The sequence below is a fragment of the Bombyx mori genome, chromosome 25 (assembly GCF_030269925.1).
Source record: "Bombyx mori chromosome 25, ASM3026992v2".
Classification (NCBI taxonomy): Eukaryota; Metazoa; Arthropoda; class Insecta; order Lepidoptera; family Bombycidae; genus Bombyx; species Bombyx mori.
Window position 1 is genome coordinate 3,307,036 of NC_085131.1, and position 13,623 is coordinate 3,320,658.

A 13,623-nucleotide genomic window follows, 5' to 3' on the forward strand; every position below is an offset into this window, starting at 1 on the left:
TTTAATCGCCAGTCAATAGCTCTTCCAGTTAACTATGGTTGGATAAAAATTCCACAAAAGTATTTTACTTCTCCAGCACTTTAACTAAGATCCACGTAATTAATACTATATTTATTATCTCTGTCCAACCAGATTTTCAATCTGTTGACTCTGAATAATGGTCCCGATGCGATTCTGTTTCTTTTAGTAGTGAATTGTGATATATTTGGGCTTTGTTTGCTCGTGTCGAATCACATTCGAGATGCTCGCAGGATATGATGGACAATCGAAGCAACCTTGCTCGTTTACATGTTCATCTTTCCGAGATCGAACCCGGTAGAGATAGGGAGGAGGGCTTCTTCCTGGCTCTGATTTAAAGCCCCGTATGACTAGATACCGCTATGCTGCTCATTTCCACGAAGCAGTCCCGCGTTCCGGCTTGCAGAGTGACACAGCCGTCGTAGAATAGTATTGTATCTTTGACCTCGTGGCTGAATACAGGCACGTCGTTGATCAATGGACTCCAGAAACCAGATTTAGTAGAGCAATCAACGAACAAATATGTGTACAATGAATTCCTCAGCCAATTCACTACTAATTTCAATTTACTGGTGGTAGGACCTCTTGTGAGTCCGCGTGGGTAGGTACCACAATCCTGCCTATTTCTGCAGTGAAGCAGTAATGCGTCTCGGTTCGAAGGGTGGGGCAGCCATTGTAACTATACTGAGACCGTACAACTGATATATCAAGGTGGGTGGCGCATTTACGTTGTAGATGTCTATGGGCTCCAGTAACCACTTAGCACCGGGTGGGCTTTGAGCACGTCTACCCATCTAAGCAATAAAAAAATAAAAAAAATAAAAAATATTTCCCTATTCGTAAAAACAATTGTGAATCATATATATGTATATAAATATAATATCTAAAAACATATCATACCTAATCAATGCGATAAAAAGATAATTAATATTTTTTGTGGACGTTTCTAGTAGTCCGAAATAGTATAATTTTTAAATTTTTTACAATTTTACGATGCTATGATAGCCGATTGAGATAAAAAAAAAACTTAAGATTAATTCATACTATAAGTCGTAACAAACGTCTTATCGGTTTTATCAATTATCCACAAAATACCTAGACACTGTAATATATACAACAAATACTCTTGTTTGAGTTTAAGATATTTATTGGAAATTATAGTTTTATATAAATATCTAGAGTAATATCTTTACACTATTACTTCAACGCTTTCTGCATAAATTTCCGTCTTCGATGAGGAAAACAATCGAGGAAAAGTAGGCGAGGAAGAGGTAGACCAAAGAAGGAATGGATGGATTGCGTGAAAGATGATATGTGTAAGAGGGGAGTGAGCCAAAATATGGTATATGATAGATGAGTATGGAAGGAGAAAATATGTTGCGCCGACCCCAAATGACTGGGAGAAGGGCAGGAGATTGTTGATGAGGAAAACAATCCAATAATTGCTCTGTTTATTAATGGTTGGGAATATTTTGAAACCGCACCAGTACTACTATCCCACTTGTTTCTGCCGTAAATGGGTCATGTGTTCCACTTTGAATGGAATGGAAAAACGCTCCTACAACAACAGACTTGAACACATAACTCAGGGTGACTACGAGATAGCCATTTAAAATGAAACAAGCTAGCAAAATAATAATAAAAAAAAAACATTACTTGATGTCATTAAAAACGGCTGTCTGGTGTAGTGGTAAGTGACATGGTCACTACACAAGGGGGTCGGGGCATATTTGTATGATAAATATAAAATGTCTTTTCCAGGGCTATGGATGTATATTAGATATACATATTATGTATGTATATAATAAAAATCTTATATTTATTTCCGTTATCTGGTACATGTAACACAAGTTCTTTACGAACTTAGTACGGGACCAGTTAAAGTGGCGTGATTGTCTTTCAAAATAAAATAAAAAATTACCACGCCATTAATCGTTTGGCGGCACACCAACCTCTGTCTCTATACAAATTAATATCTATATATACATTGTACTAGTTTTTTTAAATTAAAAAACTGAAAATAACTTTACTAATTAGGGATGTTTTATTCATTAACGACTAATATATTATATCTTATTTCCAGTGACGGCGGAACAAGAATTGCTAGTCTTGGCAACGGATTACGTGAATTATGCTGTTACGTATTCTTGCACGAATCTCCCGAACAACCAAAGAAGGAGTATGTTTGTTTTGCTTATTTATTAACTATTAAATCCTACCTAGCTATCTAGTCACGGTCAACCCGTTTCAAAATAACAGCGGCGAAGATCTAAATTATACTTACGCCAGTTTTTTCATCTTCATAATACACATTTTTTTATCATCGCAATTACTTTGTAGTTTCTCTATTTCATTCTAACTCGAGTATTGAAGAAGAACCAACAATCTATCAAGCTTATGCCGCATTGTGAGCTCTAGTACAAAAAGTGTATTCAAAGAACCTTCTGGAAACTTCATCATCATCATCATCATCAACAGCCCACAGTCATCCAGTGCTGGACATAGGCCTCTCCCAATCCACTCCACTGAGCTTCGGCTCTCCTCATCCATTTCTTGCCGCCTACTGTTCGGAGATCATCGCATCACCTAGCCGGAAACTTGCCGACATCAAAATTCAATACGTGATTGAACCTATGCTCGCAAATGAGCAACTACTGCGATGTTAATCTTGTCTGCCCACCACAAACATGGTTATAATCTGTTCGGCTATTATTAAGGAGATTCGTAAACGTAATTCTGGTATCCACGGGTTGCTACTATTTCATTAAATTTCTCCAACCTTCACCTTCTCCACACCCAAAAACAGGTGTGATTAACCCGCAATAGTTGATCATCCTGCACATTTTTCCTGCGCATTCCTATTTCCTGAACGAAAAGAGTAAATTCATGTCTAGATTTTTTTACTCATTTTTCCTAGACAGTAATACATGTCTATTACACAAATAGATTTTTTTAAAACGTGAAACAAAAATCGTCCATTTAAGGGTAACAGTAACCGTAGTAGCACTTGCGAAGCTCAAAGAAAACATATGAAAATAAATTGAAACTGTAAAATAAATTTCACCCAAGCCTCAGCTAATTGTAAAATAGCTAGATAAAAATTATAATCAATTTCGAAAACAGTTTATAGTTGGATCGTCAGCAGAACACGCACTCTCTCAGCCCAGTCCACAGCGCTTGTCAACCAAGTGATCAACGCCAACGTCGAGCTAAATCAGCAGTACTACGAGCCGGCAATGCAATCTGACGCAGACTGTTTCTACTACCCTCAACCCGCGCAAAACGAACCGGTTATATTCAGAGGGCAATGTGACCTGAACATTCCGGTCGTCCAAAATTTCGACGCAAACCGGGTCAGTGAACTTTAAAAACCATATTACTATATGTATTAAACTTTGAACTGGTGATAACCGGATTCCGGTTGCAACAAGATATGCGTAAACTGTTGATAACCGGACTCCGGTTGCGAATAGTCCGGAATTTGGACTCTTTAACAGAAATTCTACTATTATGTTTTATTCTTTCTAACACATTTAAAACTGTACCTAATTGAATGGATCTTCTCTCTCGCACAAAATTCATGTTAGATTTAGAGAAAATCAGGTTTTTTAGATCTGGATCTCGGTTTTACTCGGACTGTTGATTCACCCAATTCCGGTGCAACAGTTGGCGTCAAAATAGTCAGAAGTTAGATAGTTAGAAATAGGCTAGAAGTTAGTTCGACCGTAAAATTACATAGATTGAATCCTTACGATGACGACCTCTGTTCTCAAGCCAAATTCAAAGTCATAATAATAATAGCTGGAAACAAATAACGCACGGTCATCCGGCCCCCAATAAGGATTCCCTGTGTTATGGGTACCAGAGACTGACACACGTACTTATGTTCGTTTAAATATGTACATACATAGATAATAAACACCCAGACAAAGAACAATCAAACCTGTTCTTCACACGTTGTGGGAATCAAATCCACGGCCCTCGGCACAATAGTCAGGGCAATTAACTACTGCACCATCGAGTCCGTCATAACTCATTGGCATTTATAAAACTCATTAACAAGGACTACAAATATAACTACAGATAAATCACAAAAACTCGATCATTTTCTACACGACCTACGTATGTATTTTTGTTACGGCTTATGACCTGCGTAAAGCTTCATTCTTATTCGTCGATTTATTGTAACAAATTATAGATGTAATAAAAACTCTAGTTTACCATTAAAACACGTTTTCTGGTGGAAGGACGCTTTGTGCCTATTTCCAGCACTCCAGGCTCCAGGCCACTCTGCCTATTTCTGCCGTGAAGCAGTAATGCGTTTCGGTTTGAAGGGCAGGGCAGCCGTTGTGCTGTACTGTTAAAAGTGAGACATTACGACTCATGTCTCAAGGTGGGTAGTGGCATTTACGTTGTTGATGTCTATGGGTTCCGGTAACCACTTAACATCAGGTGGGCCATGAGCTCTTCCACCCATCTAATAAATTAATTAAAAAATTGATCTTTTTCCAGTACATGGGTCCATGGCACGAAATCGAATCATACCCGACGCAATTCCAAAGTGGAACTTGTAGTAACGCTTTTTACTCATTAAGAGACGGAAGAGTCGATGTTTTCAATACCCAAGTCATTAATCAACGTCTTGATACCATCAATGGCGTGGCAACTGTTGCCAGCACCGACGGCAGTGCCAAGCTAACGGTGTCCTTTCCAATTCCGGGGACAACACGTAAGTATGAGTCGTTTTTATTTCGGGTATTTGCCAGCCCTTTGTTGCCATTTATGGGTCCTGAGTAGACAAGGTCCCAGGTGAGCCTTATCGAAGGCCACTTATTCTGAATAATCTGAAATTAGCTCTGAAAAGTAGCTTGACAAATGATAAAGTTTTCCAGAGCAGGATATTAGCAAAAATGTCTTAAATAAAATATACGAGAATGCACAGTTTATATGAACTTTCAGAGACTACACAAACTGACTACTGGGTTTTGGAAACTGACTACACTAGCTACTCCCTTGTATATTCTTGCACGAACATCAACAACGAGCACAAAAGAGGTAAGTGCCTAAAGAGCATAGACAACATTTAATCATTAAATGTATTCGAGTAAATCATTGGATCACCATTGGATAGACTCTTTCCCCTCTTTCCCGTCTGTCAGTTGAAGTGTTATTTTTTTTCAAACAATAGTAAATAATGGTGTACTGACGATTTTGTTGCTGACCAGTCATGAATTCCAGTATGAATAATAAATAATAATAATAATTTATTTATTTATTATTTATTTATTTAATTCCGGTATGAAGGAACACCCATTACGCAATCCAGTCGAGACTTCAATCTCACGTTTCAAGGATACAATTTGATGTCAATCAACTTATTTTCATCCAAATTCTGGTTGGTCGCAACACATCCGACCGTATCGACCAATAAAAAATTAACTTATACAAATACTTAAACGCTAGTAAATCTCAAGAGTTGCTACAACATAGCTTCTAATCTTCTTCTTCTCAGTCCGTTGCACTCTTGGCTGAGTGTTCGTGGTCATCATTTCGTGTTTGTATTGGTGTCATGCTTGTTATCTTAGAACAGCCTTTCTCAAAGTGGGCGATAACGCCTCCTTGTGGGCACTGTAGGCCTAAAGGGGGGCCGTAAGAAACCCAGAAAAAAGGCGTTGTGTGGAGGCTTTGGTGGCGATTTGTAATTTCATCTAGGAGGACTCTAAGACACCGACTAAGCTCTCGCTATAGCAGTTTTTAAGAAGGTGAAAAAATGGGGGCGCTACAAAATAATTTATTCTCAAAGTAGTAGTAGTATTCTCAAAGGCAGTAGATGAAATAAGTTTGGGAGCCCCTATCTTAGAATATATAAAAAACATATTTCAACAGTTACAGCGTGGAAATTAAGCCGAAACAAACAACTGTCTGCTGAAGCGAACGCGGTTATGAATAATGTCATCAACAGGATAAACGTTCTTGACCAAAGATACTTTGAAGTGACCGACCAGACCCCGACTGGTTGCTTCTACTTCCCCGTAGCTCAGCCTGGCGTGCCCGTCGTTTTCCCGGGACAATGTGACACGAATGTTCCAGTAGTCCAAAATTTCAATTTGAATGAGGTAATAAATGTGCTTTCATATAATAGGATGTCTATAATCCTAGGTATCGTAAGCATCCTTCAGTTGACAAATAGTCGATTTGGTGTTCATGTTACATACAAAATCTTAGGGAATGCGTCAATACTTTTATTGGGATGTTAAAGTTAGAATTGAAATTTCCGTACTTGTCCCTAGAATATTTCCTTGTTGTAAATGGCATGCACAGCCAACTTCATTAGGAGACTTGCTTCGAAATAGTCCTACAGCAAAATAGTACATGCTACTACTAACATTATTACTGTCAGCCTGATGAAAATCTATAGTATAACTTAACGCATTTTAGTTCCAAGGGTTGTGGCACGAAATCGAAGCATACCCGAAGGACGAACAACCTGGCCAGTGCATCAACCATCGATTCTCGCTTGGGGCCAGCAACACTCTCGCTTTGACTTCATCTAATGTGTTCAACCAGTTCTTGGATACGACCACGGGCACTGTTTCATTTGCCTCAAATGACAATAGCGCCCGTTTGACAATCACCATTACATCAGGTGGTCAAAGTAAGTCAATGGTTTTTCTTCTTTTTACAACACTGAGTTTACAACCTAGATAGTCTAATGGGAAGGGCTCTTGCCGTATACGTATCGATTGATATTTGGAGTTGAAATGGTCAGGCATTAGTCCACAAATGACTTCCGCGATGAACTAAAATTGTGGCGTAATAATAATACTTTTTTTGTTTTTTTATTGCTTAGATGGGTGGAAGAGTTAAGTGGTTACCGGAGTCTATAAACATCTACAACGTAAATGCCGCCACCCACCTTGAGATATAAGTTCTAAGGTCTCAGTTCTTACAGTGCAACGACTGCCCCATACTTAAAACCTAATCAAGTTATTCAAATCTAAGCCCTAATTTACATTATCATCAGGATATTTTTGGCTCAATTGAACGAATTTTATCGATTTATTCTAAAGAACTACATCTCAAGGGGCAGTTACTATAAAATTAGGCGTTTTATTAAATTCCCGAAAATTTACAACTCTTTTCTGTAAGTCAAGGTTGCTTAAAAGTGTAATCACCATATTGAATTTATTTTTCAGCAATTACAATTCCCTACTGGATTCTGAGCACCGATTACTCTAGCTATGCTTTGGCTTATAGTTGTGTCAACATAGACAGCGATTTCAGAGGAGGTATGTACACTATAAGAAATTATTACCGATGCAAATGTGGACACATGTATAACAGTCATTGAGTCATTTAATTCTATGTCGTCACAGCTTACCAAATACACTCTTAATATTTGAATTAATTCGCAATGACAAACTGATTAGTAATGTAAACATCGAAGCTGTCACTAAGCAGAGATCGAATTTGAGACTGTATAAAATTAGAATTACATTTTAAAAAAAAACTATTAATATATTTGTGAAATCGGAAACTACGATTCCGCCTACATCCTTCATCATTTAAATACATCACCCCAATCTATATCTATACTAATATTATAAAGAGGAAAGATTTGTTTGTTTGTTTGTTTCGAATAGGCTCCGAAACTACTGGACCGATTTGAAAAATTCTTTTTCCATTAGAAGCAGACACTGTCCCTGATGAACATAGGCTCCTTTTTTTAATTTTTTTTTTTTAATTTTTTTTTTTGGTTTCATGTGTGTTTTAATGTTTCCGAAGCGAAGCGAGGGCGGGTCGCTAGTATTTAATAAAGTCAACATTTATCGTTTACATTGTGTCAAAACAAACTTAAGTGCAGCGAAATTATTTACTTATGTATTTTTTATATATTTTTAGTGTGGAGCTGGAAACTGAGCAGAACGAAACAACTAACAGCCACTGCAAACGCGGCTATTAACAATGTTATTGCTACCAATGTGGTATTAGATAATGTTTACTACGAGCCTATCGACCAATCGGACAGGGCGTGTTTCCATCTGCCCAACTTGGCACCCGGAGAGCCTGTTATTTTACCAGGCCAATGTGACCCTAACATCAACGCGATCCGAAACTTCGATACGACGAGAGTAAGTTTAATTTATGAAATAGAAAAAAAAAGATTCCAAAGATTTGTTTTTGACGCGACCATATGAAATCCAATTATTTGGGATTTTTAGAGGTAGATGAACATACTTAACTGCCTATGACCGGCCCACCTGGTGTGAATGAGCTAACAGATTCTATAGACATCATAGCAGGGATACTCCTGTCCACTTTCAGAAATAAAGTTGAAGTTTTATTCTATTCTATTTATTCATTGTATTCAAAACGTCTTTGTCAAATGTTTTTGTATTGGATAGTCAATTTGACTATCAAATCTTTCTAAGTACATATAGAGCAAACATAGGAAGGGGAATCATAGCTCTACAATTTTTAGTCTGTCGCAAGCTGTGTATCTAATCTAAGGATAATACCACCACGAAAAAGTAGTAGTTGTATATCAAAAAGTCCAAACTAAGTCCAAGTGCAATATCTCCGATGTCCTTTGATATTTTGTGGCCTTTTTAATTTCACAAAACTATTTCTTCAGCACCGATTCGGTATTATAGTTATATCAGTTCGCTTTGTGATGATCAAATACCACCGGTCACTGTGACCCAGTGGATCTATTGTGACTACCTCGAAGTATTAAATACCATTGTCTGGACTCAAGTCCAGCTCGAAACGGATTTACTGGACTTAATACTTTTCTTGGGCATATTTTTGTGACTTTTTCGGGATAGTGATCATGTATTGTTACCTAACGAACAACAGTCACACTGTATAAAAAGAGGGGGTTCTCCGGTGTCCTCAATGGTGAAGCCTAGCTTGGGGGTATGCTTTATAAAGCTATAGTATTCGGTTAGTGTATTTTTAAGAATAGCATAGCGTATATTTCTCTTTGCCATGATTCGTTGGTAACGTCAGGATTTTTCATAGGATTCTTTTTTTTTAGTACTTAGGCCGCTGGCGTTTGATCGAGAGCTACCATTCAGATAATCAAGGAGGTGAATGCCAGGAAGCTACGTACTCGGCAGGATCGGGCGGTGTCGTAACAGTCCACAACACACAAGTTAGAAATCAAGCTCTAAGTGAAATAAGAGGAACTGCCACATTGGCCACCACTGATGGCAGTGGAAGATTACTCGTCACATTCCCTAGTTGTAAGTTACTGTGCAAAATTTTATTACAAAGATTTTTTTTTTTTTCGAAAACAAACTGTTAATGCACGTGTATGGTGTTGTTATTTAAAATCAAGTGAAGAGTGGTATCTAGCTATATCTGTCTATCTAATATACGTAAAGTTATTACATTGGTATATTTTTCAAAGTAATTTCCACCAATTTCAAGACGTGCAATTAACTTGAAAACATATTGTACATTTTTATAACGATTCATTAAAGATAGTCTTTTTGGCTTCTAACCTATATGTATAAGAAGAATTCTACAATGCGAAAGTAAACATCTCATAGACACGTTATCTTTACAGCAACTGTACCATTCGAATACTGGATTCTTGATACGGACTACGACAATTACGCCCTCGTATACGGATGCGTGAATATTAACAGCCAGCAAAGACGAGGTAAACAATTGCAGCTACTAATTTGAAACTTTTTTTTTTCTTTCCAAAACCATAGTTTCCAATAAATATTAAACTCATAAACGGCTTCTCAGGCCAGCTATTAGCAGTAACAGTAGGATCTTTATAATTTTCTCACCTAATTCTGAACCTAATTCTTATTTTGAAAAAGAGTGATCTATTCTACTGCGCACGATCGGTAACTGGTTGGATGATCGGATTTAAAAAAAAAGAAACAGACAAACGATCAGATCATAAGATTTTATTCTCCGAATGAGCCACAAAGCAATTTTGGGTACACGGTAAACACGCTCCTACTTAAACTTAATTTTTGTTTCAGTCTGGAGCTGGAAACTGAGTCGTACCAACACGCTGTCTCAAAGTGCAACAAACGCTATTAACCAGATAGTCAACAGCATTGATGTTCTAAATAATAGGTTCTATCAGCCGGTGGATCGTTCTGACGCGGCGTGTTTTTACTACCCCACACCATCGACGGAACCTGTAGTCTTCCGAGGACAGTGCGATGAAAACATTCCAGTGGTGCCAAACTTCGATGCAAATGCAGTAAATATTTTGACTCGCATATCAATTTTTTTTTGATTGATATTTTGATTCTTAAGCCATTCGTCTTCTGCTCTTTTAACACATTTAAAACTGTACCTAATTGAATGGATCTTCTCTCTCGCACAAAATTCATGTTAGATTTAGAGAAAATCAGGTTTTTTAGATCTGGATCTCGGTTTTACTCGGACTGTTGATTCACCCAATTCCGGTGCAACAGTTGGCGTCAAAATAGTCAGAAGTTAGATAGTTAGAAATAGGCTAGAAGTTAGTTCGACCGTAAAATTACATAGATTGAATCCTTACGATGACGACCTCTGTTCTCAAGCCAAATTCAAAGTCATAATAATAATAGCTGGAAACAAATAACGCACGGTCATCCGGCCCCCAATAAGGATTCCCTGTGTTATGGGTACCAGAGACTGACACACGTACTTATGTTCGTTTAAATATGTACATACATAGATAATAAACACCCAGACAAAGAACAATCAAACCTGTTCTTCACACGTTGTGGGAATCAAATCCACGGCCCTCGGCACAATAGTCAGGGCAATTAACTACTGCACCATCGAGTCCGTCATAACTCATTGGCATTTATAAAACTCATTAACAAGGACTACAAATATAACTACAGATAAATCACAAAAACTCGATCATTTTCTACACGACCTACGTATGTATTTTTGTTACGGCTTATGACCTGCGTAAAGCTTCATTCTTATTCGTCGATTTATTGTAACAAATTATAGATGTAATAAAAACTCTAGTTTACCATTAAAACACGTTTTCTGGTGGAAGGACGCTTTGTGCCTATTTCCAGCACTCCAGGCTCCAGGCCACTCTGCCTATTTCTGCCGTGAAGCAGTAATGCGTTTCGGTTTGAAGGGCAGGGCAGCCGTTGTGCTGTACTGTTAAAAGTGAGACATTACGACTCATGTCTCAAGGTGGGTAGTGGCATTTACGTTGTTGATGTCTATGGGTTCCGGTAACCACTTAACATCAGGTGGGCCATGAGCTCTTCCACCCATCTAATAAATTAATTAAAAAATTGATCTTTTTCCAGTACATGGGTCCATGGCACGAAATCGAATCATACCCGACGCAATTCCAAAGTGGAACTTGTAGTAACGCTTTTTACTCATTAAGAGACGGAAGAGTCGATGTTTTCAATACCCAAGTCATTAATCAACGTCTTGATACCATCAATGGCGTGGCAACTGTTGCCAGCACCGACGGCAGTGCCAAGCTAACGGTGTCCTTTCCAATTCCGGGGACAACACGTAAGTATGAGTCGTTTTTATTTCGGGTATTTGCCAGCCCTTTGTTGCCATTTATGGGTCCTGAGTAGACAAGGTCCCAGGTGAGCCTTATCGAAGGCCACTTATTCTGAATAATCTGAAATTAGCTCTGAAAAGTAGCTTGACAAATGATAAAGTTTTCCAGAGCAGGATATTAGCAAAAATGTCTTAAATAAAATATACGAGAATGCACAGTTTATATGAACTTTCAGAGACTACACAAACTGACTACTGGGTTTTGGAAACTGACTACACTAGCTACTCCCTTGTATATTCTTGCACGAACATCAACAACGAGCACAAAAGAGGTAAGTGCCTAAAGAGCATAGACAACATTTAATCATTAAATGTATTCGAGTAAATCATTGGATCACCATTGGATAGACTCTTTCCCCTCTTTCCCGTCTGTCAGTTGAAGTGTTATTTTTTTTCAAACAATAGTAAATAATGGTGTACTGACGATTTTGTTGCTGACCAGTCATGAATTCCAGTATGAATAATAAATAATAATAATAATTTATTTATTTATTATTTATTTATTTAATTCCGGTATGAAGGAACACCCATTACGCAATCCAGTCGAGACTTCAATCTCACGTTTCAAGGATACAATTTGATGTCAATCAACTTATTTTCATCCAAATTCTGGTTGGTCGCAACACATCCGACCGTATCGACCAATAAAAAATTAACTTATACAAATACTTAAACGCTAGTAAATCTCAAGAGTTGCTACAACATAGCTTCTAATCTTCTTCTTCTCAGTCCGTTGCACTCTTGGCTGAGTGTTCGTGGTCATCATTTCGTGTTTGTATTGGTGTCATGCTTGTTATCTTAGAACAGCCTTTCTCAAAGTGGGCGATAACGCCTCCTTGTGGGCACTGTAGGCCTAAAGGGGGGCCGTAAGAAACCCAGAAAAAAGGCGTTGTGTGGAGGCTTTGGTGGCGATTTGTAATTTCATCTAGGAGGACTCTAAGACACCGACTAAGCTCTCGCTATAGCAGTTTTTAAGAAGGTGAAAAAATGGGGGCGCTACAAAATAATTTATTCTCAAAGTAGTAGTAGTATTCTCAAAGGCAGTAGATGAAATAAGTTTGGGAGCCCCTATCTTAGAATATATAAAAAACATATTTCAACAGTTACAGCGTGGAAATTAAGCCGAAACAAACAACTGTCTGCTGAAGCGAACGCGGTTATGAATAATGTCATCAACAGGATAAACGTTCTTGACCAAAGATACTTTGAAGTGACCGACCAGACCCCGACTGGTTGCTTCTACTTCCCCGTAGCTCAGCCTGGCGTGCCCGTCGTTTTCCCGGGACAATGTGACACGAATGTTCCAGTAGTCCAAAATTTCAATTTGAATGAGGTAATAAATGTGCTTTCATATAATAGGATGTCTATAATCCTAGGTATCGTAAGCATCCTTCAGTTGACAAATAGTCGATTTGGTGTTCATGTTACATACAAAATCTTAGGGAATGCGTCAATACTTTTATTGGGATGTTAAAGTTAGAATTGAAATTTCCGTACTTGTCCCTAGAATATTTCCTTGTTGTAAATGGCATGCACAGCCAACTTCATTAGGAGACTTGCTTCGAAATAGTCCTACAGCAAAATAGTACATGCTACTACTAACATTATTACTGTCAGCCTGATGAAAATCTATAGTATAACTTAACGCATTTTAGTTCCAAGGGTTGTGGCACGAAATCGAAGCATACCCGAAGGACGAACAACCTGGCCAGTGCATCAACCATCGATTCTCGCTTGGGGCCAGCAACACTCTCGCTTTGACTTCATCTAATGTGTTCAACCAGTTCTTGGATACGACCACGGGCACTGTTTCATTTGCCTCAAATGACAATAGCGCCCGTTTGACAATCACCATTACATCAGGTGGTCAAAGTAAGTCAATGGTTTTTCTTCTTTTTACAACACTGAGTTTACAACCTAGATAGTCTAATGGGAAGGGCTCTTGCCGTATACGTATCGATTGATATTTGGAGTTGAAATGGTCAGGCATTAGTCCACAAATGACTTCCGCGATGAACTAAAATTGTGGCGTAATAA

General features: G+C 38.1%; 1 protein-coding gene across 3 annotated transcripts in view; it reads left to right on the top strand.

The window, feature by feature from the left end:
• Chbp (chlorophyllide A binding protein) overlaps nucleotides 1–13,623 on the top strand; it is a 51,924-nt gene that overhangs the window by 9,480 nt on the left and 28,821 nt on the right. For 2 of the 3 annotated variants that reach the window (XM_038020194.2, XM_012697627.4), the window contains 15 exons: nucleotides 2,102–2,197; nucleotides 3,142–3,371; nucleotides 4,531–4,747; nucleotides 4,978–5,073; nucleotides 5,905–6,134; nucleotides 6,457–6,673; nucleotides 7,215–7,307; nucleotides 7,921–8,150; nucleotides 9,059–9,266; nucleotides 9,593–9,688; nucleotides 10,026–10,252; nucleotides 11,316–11,532; nucleotides 11,763–11,858; nucleotides 12,690–12,919; nucleotides 13,242–13,458. In XM_038020194.2, coding sequence (XP_037876122.1) covers nucleotides 2,102–2,197; nucleotides 3,142–3,371; nucleotides 4,531–4,747; nucleotides 4,978–5,073; nucleotides 5,905–6,134; nucleotides 6,457–6,673; nucleotides 7,215–7,307; nucleotides 7,921–8,150; nucleotides 9,059–9,266; nucleotides 9,593–9,688; nucleotides 10,026–10,252; nucleotides 11,316–11,532; nucleotides 11,763–11,858; nucleotides 12,690–12,919; nucleotides 13,242–13,458 — 2,700 coding nt within the window. 3 annotated transcript variants of the gene reach the window in all.